Genomic DNA, 12,829 nt, shown 5'->3' on the forward strand with positions numbered 1-12,829 from the left:
GCCACTGCTGTTGTGATGGCTACAACCTCTGAACCAGAGCTGTCAGCCCTGCTGTCCCCTTGGCACCACAGCTCAGGGGACAACTTCTCTCCTACCCCAACACCCAGCCACACAAATTTCAAGAGTGACTTTTAGGCATGTGTACATTAGCAGCTATGTGCAGATATGATCCAGCCACTCCAGGAGAGCCTGAGAATAGGCTTAAACATATCCACAAGGCTAGGCTCAATAAAGCAGGATTGCAGCCCAGATCTCCAGCCCCAGTGGATCCACCTGTCTCAGACCTTCTCCTGATAAGTCTAGATGCTTTTTTTCTACTTGGCTTTTTACTTCACAGCCTAGGAATTACTTTTTATGTCCCCATATTTTTCATCCTGGGATGCTCTAAAAGAAGCTGAACTTCTAAGAGCATGACTCAGCTACCTTTGAAAATCATTTCCATCACGGTGACTTACGCATTCAGACTCACTCACTTAAAACACAAACCATGCACAGAAAGTAATGTTGCAGTTTTTCATGTGCTCCCCAATTATAACTGCTGCGCTTCACAACTAGGCTTAAGGGGAAAAGGCTCCTATTCCAGCTGTCTCTGATCTTTATTGACATCAGTCTTGCTGGACAGGGATGGGTGTCCCCATTCATTCAGAGATACTGAGTGGCACACAAGTTTTCAAGAGTCCAAAACATGGGCACAGCCAGTTCAGTCCAGGTCATCTTTAAAACCCTAAAGAAGTGCCATAAGTAGAACTAGCTGGTGTTCTCGGTCCAAAAGCTAATGAAACAGCTGATATAAAACCTGTCATCATCATTTGCCCTATGGCTGAACGGGTATGAAAACTGAACTACTTACCATTTCCATCCACAAAATTCACGTAGGCAAGAACTTCATGCACAGACAGCAGCAGATGTAAAAACTCAGTGTCCCTGTGCTGTCATTCTTACAAACAGAAGACCTGAGCTTTCAGACCTCTTGACCTGGAACTGTCTGCAGGCTTCAGGGCAGCTCTTGAAGCTGTACTGTCCTCATAATCAAATTCCTGCTTCATCAAAACTAGTCTGTGGCCGACAGATGGGTTAAATATATGGGAGAGAGAAGATAAGCAAAAGACAGCTGCAGAAAATTAGAGCAAGTTAAAAATTACTCCTGGACAAAGAGAATTTGCCACTTGAGCCCAAATTCAAAACACGGGACTTAGAAGAACAGGAGAATATTAATGACCGTGCAGCTTAAAGGATCATTTCCTAATTGCTCTTCTTCCCCATCTGCTCAGGGCTGAATGACAGAAAGAAAATCCTCAGGGCAGATGTTGACAAGTTCAGACAACAGTCCTAATACGAGCACTTGCTTGTTTCATTTTGGAGACTTTTTCTAAACAAAATTAAATGAAAGAATGGGGAAGGGACTTTATAATAGTAGATCCCACTTTCCACTAGTTCTGAAGATCACTTGACTGAGAAATAGCCTGAGGTGTGGTTCCTTACCCTGTGGCTTACTCCACTACTAACCTCTTGAGCCAGGGCACAGGGAAAAAAAAGCAACCGTTTGTCTCCATTTGTGTTGCTACCAATCATTGGAGTGGCTGCTTGGTGGCTCACTTACCTTGTCAGGCCAACCACCTTGCCCTGAAACCACGCCAGCGTGAGTAGCTGCCATTTTAAGCAGCTTCCAATTGGATACAGAAAACTGTGATCTACCTGAAGGTAGCTGTGGCACCTTGTGCCTTCACAGTCACTGTGTCTGCTGTCTGCCACCAAGGCTAGTCCCCAGCAACAGCCAATTCATCAGATGAAGTCCAAAACTCTGGATACTACCATGCATTTCTCTGGGGTTACTCCTGATTTACACCGACCTAAGAAAGACAAGAGTCAAAACCTAAGGCTACAACTTGTGGCAGCACTCATGGAAGGGGATAAGGACAGGAGTGGCCAAAGATGGTGTTGTGTTCCCAGTTTTCTGAAACCGCAAGGTCTGGAGCAGCTTCAGGGCTTTGCCAAGCTCCAGCAGCTGCCACAGCCCCAGGAGACCTCCCGAGTTGCACAGGATTAGGGAAATGTAGCATATTGTGGCTACGCTTGCTCTGCCCCCAACGCAGAAAAAAAGGAAGGAAAGGAGTGGGAGAAAACTCTGCCGTCTGGGGATGACACATGCAAAGCTTAGGGTATTAGCGTGAAAGAATCTCAGCTGGAATTTGGGTGAATTCAGATCCATCGAGTGAGAGTTCTTACAGAAAGGCCTCATACTTCTCATGCCCAGTGAACATCTAAAGTTACTGCTGTAGCAGAGCACTCCCACTGATATCAAGGAACACACAAACCAGCTGCAGAACAAAAAGAAAACCAACCAAAAACTCGAAAAAAGACCAAATGAGCCATCCTTTTTCACTCTAAAAAATAAAGAAAACCAGTATTCAGAATACCTAGTAGTTTTCTTTTGTCCACAAATCATTCTGCTGACAGTACAAGACATCAGGAAAAAGCACTCTATTCCCACAATATGTTCTGCGTGGCACCAGAGGTTAAGCAAGAAATTCAGCATGGCTAGTGAGCAGTGCAGAGCTGCTGTAGGTCCCTTCTGGAGATCTGACTGTTTGCGGGATTCTTTGGCCCATGCAAAAAGCTAGAGGTGTTGCAGACATCTTTATTTAGTAGGAAAATGCAGTGATGGAGTCAGGCATTAATTTTACCCAGCCAGCTCTAGTTATGGAGAAGCTGCTAATGCTCATTTTCCCCTCACAGCAGCAGAGATCAACTGAGAAGGGGCATCTCTCAACCAGGATGCTCCTTCCCACTCTTTGATACTGTGCCATGCTTAGCCATCCTCAGTCTCATGCTTCTTTGCAAGTTTTCTCTCTTATAATTGAAATTTTCATAGCCTTTCTTAGAGACACAGACCAACACCTAGCAGCAGTCAGAAATATCTTTCTACGTACACATGCTTTAAACTTCTCTGTTTCCTATGCAGAAGGAGCAGCTGCTGTGCTAAGGATTCATGACACAAATGAGTTTGACTGTTTTGCAACAGAATCTAAACTAAATGGCATCAATTCCATGCCTCTTCCACACTTTCCATGTTATTTAGCCCAAACAACAATACATTAATTTTTTTAATTGCTTGTCAGCTCTGTTGGTGTGCTCAGTAATTCTGCCCCAGGGGTACAATTCAGTGTTAAGTAGGTAGCTAAAGTAATAAAATTAATGAGTCTGCTTTTCAAACTTTTGTTTGTAGGTACAGATGCACCTGACCATTGCCAAATACTGGAGGTGGCAAATATGAAGCAGCTTCACTGCTTTTTTATGACCTTTTATTTCTCTCTTGCAGTACCAGTGTTGCTAGTAAATTTTATGTATGTAGCAACAGGACAAGCTGGCCCAGAATTCAGATGCAGTATTTAGGTGTCACCATGCCGTTCATAACAGTCATGCTGAAATGGATTTAGCCAGGAACAGTTTAGAGCCATTTTTGTTCATTTCATACCTTCTGAATTATTGTAATTAAATGCTGTAAATGTCTATCAGACAGAGCCTTTGTGAGTGTTTAGTCCAGACAGAGAGCTTTAAAGACCTGGCACTGACATCGTGGGGAATCAGCGAGTTGGTCTCAATAGGACCATCAGTTTTCTGGCTATTTTTTAACCTTGTTTGATTAGTAGGAAATACATAGTTCTTTGGCACAGATGTATGAAAACAGTTCCTTATTTTCTGTGGCTCTGTACTCAAGTACCCAGTCTAAAATACCTGTGCCACTAGGCTTTCAAATGGCTTGGCTACCAGCAGCATCCCAGGAAGGGCCCCAAAATGGAAATACCTGAGATCACAAAGGTCTTCAGGAAATGCAAACCTGTACCACAATGTAATATTTGTGCTATTCTGAAGACCGTATGGTTTCACTGTGAGTGCCTCCATTTGGAGTGTTATGCAAACATGCTTGCAGAGCTGGATTCAGATCTCACACTTTGGTATGCAAAACAGGTGCAAGGGCTGAGTAAATAACATAACTCACCGCTCACCTGAGAAGTGCATGGGCTCCTTAAACACGCGGAAGAGAATACACCTGCGTTCATATCAGCTGCTATCAGTGACCCACCTTGGCATCATGATTGCTTTTCACCACCAGCAGCTAGTTCATAATCCGAAATACCCGTTCCTCTCATACACAGACAATTAAATCACAGTCATTACAGTAGGTTGAGGTCACATTTCAAGTTTCAAAACCCTTGATCCACCACAAAGTTCTTAATGATTTTAACATCTCCCACATACCTGTGGCACTTCAGGGAGGCGGGGGAAAGGTAACTCTCTAAATATATAAGTTTAAGTTTCTTATCAAAGCAGTGAGAGTCTAAAAGGGATTGTTCTACTTAAAGAAGTAACTAGCAGGATGTTTAATCCATCTAATAAATAGCCTGGAATAATTTGTCGCTTTGATCATGGCAAAGAGTTTATTATTTCCATACCTTCTTTGCATTCAGATTTGTGTGACTTCTGAAAAGGAACACGATGGCTTTATCAAAGTATACAGCGGGAAGAAGAAAGGCTTTGTCCCCATAGACGTCTTAGAAAACATCTGATTCCAACAGCCCGCTTGCTGCAGTAGGAGCCCTCTGTTGGCAATGCCCGCCTGCCTCATCTCACACTGTGTCAACCCAGACGGGCTGTCTTGCAGATGTTCAGGGAAATAGTGAGAAAACTGCAACTACAAGAAGAAAAAGACATTTAGACTGCCACAGCAACACTACGAAATAAGAAAAGCAGGATGTTTGAAAGACAATATAGTCAGAAACCACTAGGGAAATGAGAGGTCCTTGGATACTAAAAGGAATAAGGTAAGGAAAAAGAAAGAAGTCTGGGCTGATTTCTGGTGCAAGATGGGTGTTACAGCCCTGATGGAGGCAGACAGCTTGTTCTGAAGGACTAAACTCACGTCCTGTTCTTGTGTCTTAGAAAACTGTTGGACTGCTTTCTTGTTTGAAGTGCGTATTTAGGGGGGAGGGGGGAAAAATACCATTCAAACTGTCCTCGTACTACAGTCCAATGCTTGTAGTAAAGTGTGGCTGTGGTTCTGCAGTTTAGTCCCCAGTATCAACCGATCAGTTTAAGCGTTTAGTCTCATAACAAAGCAGTTCGGAGACACCACGTGAACGTCAGTTCAAGAAATGCACTGTGCCCTGGAAATTGGCAGCTTTCTCTTTCTGTGCAATCTTCCCATAGGAAAGAGTAGCAAACCTGTGTGTCCTTTGTTTTCTCGGTATGCGAACAAAAGCTCTCAGCGTATGTTGGGTGTGATGGCTGCCCTCATAGCTCACAAAAATAGCTGGTCCTCTGATTCACAAGCCTGCCTGGAACTGTCCCTCTTTTTCCTGCACCTTTATCTGTTGATACAGAAAATGGGTGAAATGCTGGGAGAGAGCCACAGGCTTAAAGTGTTTTATATTTTTCTGTGTTTATTGCACTTAAAATATTTTATATATTAATCCTATTTATAAAAAAAATAAAATGGTTATCTAACCCCCAGAAGACAGAAAATGCTAGGAAAGGACAGACTGCACATAGAAGTGAAGTCTGTAATTATCAAAATCCAGAACTCGTGACAGAAAGGCACCGAGTGTCTTAGCATTGTGTTCACACACCAAAGGCGTCTTCGTCATTTGCTAGATAGAAGTGTTGCAGATTCAGCAGTGACTACATTGGCGTGAATTCCTCCTTGGCATAAACCACCGTGAACATCCCATAAACCTTCTCCATCCTAGTGAGACTGAGCAGACAGCTCTGGGTTGTCCATGTAAGCCTCCATCTTCAGACATGTTTTGGGCATATGAACCTTTTATCACCTGGAGAACAGTCTGTGGGACCCACGGATCTTGACCAAATCATACAAGTCAGCCAGAGCCAGTACTGTTGTAGAAGAGGGGCCTTAATGAAGTTTAAAGACTGGGAACCTAATTTCCAAGTATTTAATTGGATGTAATGGCACGAAATACACTTAAACATCTTAGTTTGTATTATGACATAGAGATTAAATCCTACCCCAAAGCTTCCTGCTGAGTTCATGCCTTATTTGACCAGCTTGAGACTGAATGCCAGTCTTTAACTGCGATTAACCCCAAATTAATTAATGTCCTGAATCCCGATGCTGCGGGAATAAATGCACATGCAGCAAGGCTAGCACAGGTCTTTGGAAAGCTGACATTATTTCTAAAAAGAAGCTACCGGTCCTGCTTCCACGTACTGAGGCAGATCTAATTTGTGTTGCACCGCCCAGTTCTCAATAGTTATCTGATCTTACTCGAAGCCTTACAAAATCCAGTGCGACTTTCCACACGGCCAGAAGTTCCCAGAGCAGATCAGTCTTCAGCCACTTAGACCCACTTTACAGCTCTTACATATCACTTAATTGCAGGGGTGTCAACTGCTGAAACATGGTCCTTCGTAACATAAGAAGTCTATACCAACTATTAATATCCTCCTGGCTGATCAAAAGTATCCGATTTCATATCTTCTATGGGAATATCAGCAACTTATAATTATTTTTTTTTCAGTTCAAACGATGAACATTTGCTCAGCTCATTTTCCTAAGTAACCAATAAACTCAGTGAGAGGGCAGACAATTCTGATAAGCCTTAAAGATCAAGAAGAAAAGCAGTAGAGATGTATTAATCCACTCTGATTTATAGGATTATTTTTTTAATATATATTCAGCTGTTCAAAAGAAAAACTCAAGTGTTTGTTAGAATCAAAATATTTGCTACTTTTGATCAGGCCTGTCAAGTGGACGAAGGAATTCTGTATTAATGTGCTATTGTTTACATGATTGTATCATACTGTGATTCCCTATTTCAGTCTTCTATAATTTCAATTTGTCCCTACAATGTGCATCATACTATTCAAAGAACTATACGAATATTACCTACAACTCACAATGGCCTTTAATTAATGTCAGTTTGATTCCTTTTGATACTGAGCAATAAATAATAAAATGACTGAGTAAAAACAAGACAGACCTTATGTGGACTGTATTACATCTGAGAAAGCATTGCTTCTGAACCAAAGCTTTCATGGTTATCTTTTCTTTGTGGGTTTTTTTTGTGTTTTTACTGGGCTTTTGCTGCCATTTGATATGTAGATGTAACATGCCTAATTTAGCAAGAAGCACAATACGTGAGTCTTACTTTAAGCATGTGATTCGCTGGCTATTTGCATGCTTAAAGCTGAAGCACCTTGCTGAATTAAGGTCATTTTCCTTACATTTATTTTGGATGCCTTACTCTGAATCCAGATGAATATCCTGACATTTTTTTCCTAACATATGCAGATCGCAATAGATACTGCATTAGCAGGCAGTTAGAAGTCAGACAGAAGATGGAATGGACTTTATCCAACATATGCTCAGAAAAACTGAATTTTAGGTGATAAATACTGTTCAGATTTAATTTAATATTCTGCTTAATAAAGACTATGCGATGGTTGGAAGGAGAATAGAAGCGTATGTTTCTTGGGTTCTTTGCATCAGACTACATCATTTTCAGTTATCCACCTACAAGAACATTCACTAAATCCATCAGCAACAGATGTTACTGAGCATTTTCATTTAAAATCTACAGCACTTGCATTTGCCACATTTAGCAAACCATTTCTAAAGTAGTAGTTCCGCAATATACGTAGCATGTATAGGTTCGGAGTGAAGTTTTGTGGTGGGGCCATCCTGAACATTTGTTTCTGGCAGATCAGAATGTATTTTAAGCCATTCAACATCCCATCACAGCGCAGAACTAGCTACAGAACATTTTTGTAAGTGCTAAGTACAGTTAATCAACATGAGTTGAGGATGAGCTGCCTGAATCACGATCTCCTCCCATCTGTAAATAATACAGTATCTCGCTTTATTATCATCTTTCTCTACACTTGGCCATTTTGGCTCAGTGACTTCCTTCAGAGACAGATCATGCAGTGCACGTTCAGCTGTGGGCTCACTGCCCCCAGGGAACTAAGACACTTATTCCTACGAACATTGTGTATCTTTAGTATTGCTTACAGGCCTTTTTTTTTTTTTTTTTTTTAATTATTTGTTGAGATTCAATTGACTAAATATAGCTGTGGCATCAGAGCAACCTGCACATTGGAGGTCTGCAAGAACCACGACCTTCTGAAGCAGACTCCAGAGACTATGTAGATTGTCTAAAATGGAACTAGACAGATGTTTCTGGAAAGTGAACCCAGCTCACTTATTTTAAATCTGTGCAGACAAGTCTCAAATTATATCTTTCCTTCTCTAAAGGGCACTGAATAAAGGCAGCAAGCCGTATCAATCTTATCCCATTTACATCCACTGTAAGAAGAACCCTTGAATGACACAGAGACTGAAGTTCAGCTTTATCTTGGAAAAGGCTAGTCAACGTTATCGTTCTCCCAAATGATGTAATTTGTCTGATCTAACTGTAAATGTCTACAACTAAGCTAGTAAATTGATTTGCTTTCACCCCTTCCCAGAAAACAGAGTAACATGGACTTCAGTACTATGGTTCATCTGACCGGCTGAAGACTTCTGCTTTTGCACAAGCTAGATTGTGCCCTGCAATCACCACTTTGTGCCTATCAGCAACCGAGGGAGCATTGGATAACCAGGTCAGGTGTAGAGCTCCACAGATATAACATCAGGGCAGAAGAATTCTTAGCCTTAACTTCTGGATGTGCAGCTGTAACATATATATCTCTGTAACAGATACGTTACACATGTCTTGTACTTTTTACAGTGTCTCTGAAGTTACTAGCCATGGTTATTAGTAATGAGAAAAAAAAGGTGCATTTTTCCCCCTTTTCTTTCTATAGAATTTCCTTTACCATCTGGAGGATAAGGGTTATTAGAACATTTTACACTGAAATACAAACATAACTTTAATATCATATACAACTTATCCTATTAAGGACATTTTAGTTTTAAGTACTGAACACGATATTAGCGTGGCCCTATCCCTGCCTGCAGAAATAACAACTGTCCTAAAGTTCCAGGAGCAACAGTAGCATGTGCTTATCACGTGCCTGGGGAGGTAGGTTTGTGTGTGGTTCATTTTCTACTAACATTTCACAGCGCTTCTGCTGGACAACATTCTGAGATGCTACGACCTGCCAGAGGGAGTAGTATTGACCTGTACAATCAGACCAGAGTGGTCTGGTTCTCATGGTCTCATTCATACATGACAAAAACCAAAATGCAGATATGTATTTTCTATTCACTGGTGACACACTTATCAAATACCTCTTACAGCAATGAAAATAAGCACAAAAAAGTGAACAAGTACCAAGAATGTCAGGTTCTGGAGGGAGGAGTGGGAATGAAAGTCCCAAGCATACTCCTTGTATACTTTGCTCTACTACAAATAGGTACAGAGCAACACAAGTGTTTTAGTTTCATATTTGAAATATTTCACAAAAAAATTTAGTCCCAAATCATCCAGCTTGTGCGCACTACATTTTGTAAAGCAAGGAGAATACGTATTTTCCCCTGTGGGAATAGACGTCATCACAACATTGAGTTTTCCATGGCTAAGAAGAACATCTGAATCTAAGAGGTACATGAGAGTTATTTTTAAACCCATTCTTTATATAGAAGGCTTTTATGTGCCTAGGGAATGAACACTTGGCAGGGTCTCCACAAAAAGGTCCCAGAAAAAACTATTCAGGACTGCTTCAGGTCAGCACGTTTGTCCACCTCCTAAGTGGCCCAAGGCTCTCTATATAACACCTACCTAAATTAATGTCCTTTGTTCAACCAAACAAGCTTAATGTAATTTCATTTATGTAAATACAGTCAACACATAAATACATATATATGTATATCATGCATTCATTAACATCAACCCAATGGCAAGTGCACATGCCCTTAAAAATCTGTCCTGACTAATTTTTTTTTTTCCTTATCTTAATGTGCTCAGCATCTAGTTTGGATGGTACTTGGTGGCTGATAAGTACCGAGACAGACAGCTGTACAGCCAGGGAAATCTAGCCTTGACAAGCTTTATGTCTGACAGACAAAGCGTGTAACACATGAACCCAGAGTTACGGGCAGTTGAACTGCAAATACATTGAGCACAGCCAGGATACTCAGCTGCTCTGAAATGCACGCCACTCACCCGGCGCAGTTCGGACTGCATGCCACACACGAATTGGTAGCCTGAAAACGCTGTCAGAACAACATGTAAATCACACCGCTTTGACCTCGCTGCCTCACAATAACAAGATACTGAAAATAAATAGCTTCTCCTCAGGGGCCTGAGAGAGAGGAAACCAGCAGCCATTCCTGGGGGCTTAAATTTTTTATTTTTTTTTTTTTTAAGTGCTGCTCAGTCCCACATACACACTATGAGGAGGGCACATATATTTACCTTCATTAGAATGAAGTAAATCAACATCTGAATAATTACTATGCCACCAGAAGTTCGCCAGTGGGTAAGGTCAGAGGCTGACAACACAAAACTGAAAGACTCTGAGTGTTGCTTCATCACAAACAGGAAAAAATGAGAGGCAGCTGTGGGTAAAACCCAGCTTTTAAAAGAAACAGTGCAGTAGTTGTACTGAGGCAAACACTTCAGTGTGTCTTTTCCATGTAGCCCCCGCTCCCGGCGGGGCCGGTCCTGGCAGGGTGGCCGTGGCTGGGGCTCCCACCCCATGCCCGCAACACTGGAAGCATGGGGGCACAACTGCAGAGCAGACCTCGGGGCTGTTCCCGACGTGCCCAGCCCATGCCAGCCAGAGCCTCTTTCCAGCTGCTCTTCCTTCCAGGGATCATGCCAGTTCTGTTGCTGGCTGGTCACTAGCTTGCCCTTGTGTCTGGCAGGAGAAAAATAACCAAAGCTATGCCAAACCAAGCAGCCACGAGGCAGCAGTCTCCAAAACCACGGAGTCTGGCTTTCCTGCACACCCCTGCAGCGTTGCCCATCCAGCGCACCCCCGCTCTTAAATGTTTGCTGTCGGGCAAGTTGTCCCCAGAAAGGCAAGGCTGGCACTGGCCCTGGCTCAGCAGACTTCCCATATGGACACCTTCTATGAACTGGTTGGAAACTCTTATTCGGAGGGATACGGGGCTGCTGTAAACTACATCCCCTCCAGCACTGGGTGTGGAGAGGGTCCGCTGCCACCTGATCAAGGATGGAAGGGGAAAAACAGACACTACCTTCTTTGACCCTTTGGAAGAGGTTGGGGTCTCTAAGGCTCAAGTATTACATGAGTTGTAACAAACATGGGAGAGCAACTCCTGTTTACAGTCTGTTCACATTATTTATTACTTGGTGTCTCCACGTTTTGGCTCAAGAAATGCAAAGTGAATGCAAATCTGTCCTGCTCTCCCACTCCCTCCACATCCTACTCAGCTACTGCCTTGTGTCTTCATGCTCAGTCTTGCAAAGGTCTCCCTCCCCTCCCTGGCTTTTCTCCCTGTGTCAAAGGCAACCAACGCTTCCTGTGGATATTATCCAGGGTACAGTGAGAAATTCCCCCCTGCAGGGTGACAGGGCCAGGCTTCTGTGTTGATAGTGTCCCCTGGTAAATAGCAGCTCCCTGCAGACACTCTCATTCATGCCATGGACACCAGCACCCAAGCAGAAGGAAGGGAAGGAGGGCAACGATCTTCGTTAGCGGTTTTGTGTTTTAGGCAGAGCCTGGAGTGACTTGAATATAAAATGCCTGATCTCCAGCTGGACAGCATCCAGCCCCAGTGATGTACCTGTACCACAGTCACGTCTGAAGTTGGCCAGAGCAGCAATCTGGTTTGCCATTCATTCCTGCTGCAAGGAAGTATAGGGTCACATTTGTTTTTTTAAAACCATAGTTGACCACTTAACCAGAAATCACTAGATCCCAGATGGGTACTGGGAAGGTGAATTATCTGATTAGCGGGACTGAGCGTGATCAGGCTCGTAATCACCCCCAGCAGACTTACAGGCAAGCCTAAAGTACATCATCCCACACAGGGGAGACCAAGCTGACAGTACGTGTGGTATGTATTACCCAAGCACAGCTATCCACATTACTAAGTACTGGATGAATTGACTAAGCCTTTTGAAACTCAGAACTGCCAGGAGTGAGGCATTAACTGCACAGGGAAGAAGTGAGTCCAGGCTATTATAGTGTAAAGAGAAGGTTACCCCATAAAAATAGTACCTGGATCCCATGTGTTCAGTCTCTTGCTTAACCACAGACAAGGTAATTCCTACAAAGGTACTGGAGCTAAGATGAGGCTTAATACTGTAGTGGGAAGTCTAGAGAAGCACACTGGAGTAGGTATGGGGTTTTTTTTTTTTCAGTATTTATATAGTTCACAGCATTTTACCATGTAAATAAAATGGTAAATACACAAAAACAGCCCAAGACAAAATTATTAGTTGACTCCTACTCATCATCTTGTACATGCAGCTTTTAAACCATCTGCTGTAGTCTTTCTGTAACAACATGCAAGCCCTGTGGTCTCTAAAGGCTGCTGTAACATGAACCATCAGTACAAATGGCAGGCAAATTTGCTTTACTAACATCCTCAAACTCACTCACAGGTGCTTTATAGAAGGAACAGAAAATCAGTTTAATTCCTGTACATAAATCTTCATTGGACGGTAAGACATTTCCTACAGTCTTCCTTAGAAGGCCAAAAGCTCTCACATGCCCGGACAGGAGGAGGCAATTTTTTTTCCTGAAGGCTGCAGCACCAAGACTATCACCACCCTCCACAGCACTTGCAAGGCTCTGCTTTTTAAAAACCTCAGAGACACAACAAGGGACATGTGCTGGCCTTCCATCTGAATACCAGGACTGCAACACGACACGCAAGCCTGCCCGCAACATTAAC

The 12,829-nt window shown here is 42.7% G+C and overlaps 1 protein-coding gene across 2 annotated transcripts in view; it reads left to right on the top strand.

Annotated features, from left to right (window-relative positions):
* STAC (SH3 and cysteine rich domain) overlaps positions 1–7,473 on the top strand; it is a 74,773-nt gene extending 67,300 nt beyond the window's left edge. For both annotated transcript variants that reach the window (XM_040592506.1, XM_040592507.1), the window contains exon 11: positions 4,470–7,473. In XM_040592506.1, the coding sequence (XP_040448440.1) occupies positions 4,470–4,568 (99 nt within the window). In that variant the 3' untranslated portion in view covers positions 4,569–7,473. The remainder of the gene's footprint in view (positions 1–4,469) is intronic.
* The last annotated feature ends 5,356 nt before the right edge of the window (positions 7,474–12,829 follow it).

Source organism: Falco naumanni, chromosome 4 (assembly GCF_017639655.2).
Source record: "Falco naumanni isolate bFalNau1 chromosome 4, bFalNau1.pat, whole genome shotgun sequence".
In the NCBI taxonomy this organism is placed as follows: domain Eukaryota; kingdom Metazoa; phylum Chordata; class Aves; order Falconiformes; family Falconidae; genus Falco; species Falco naumanni.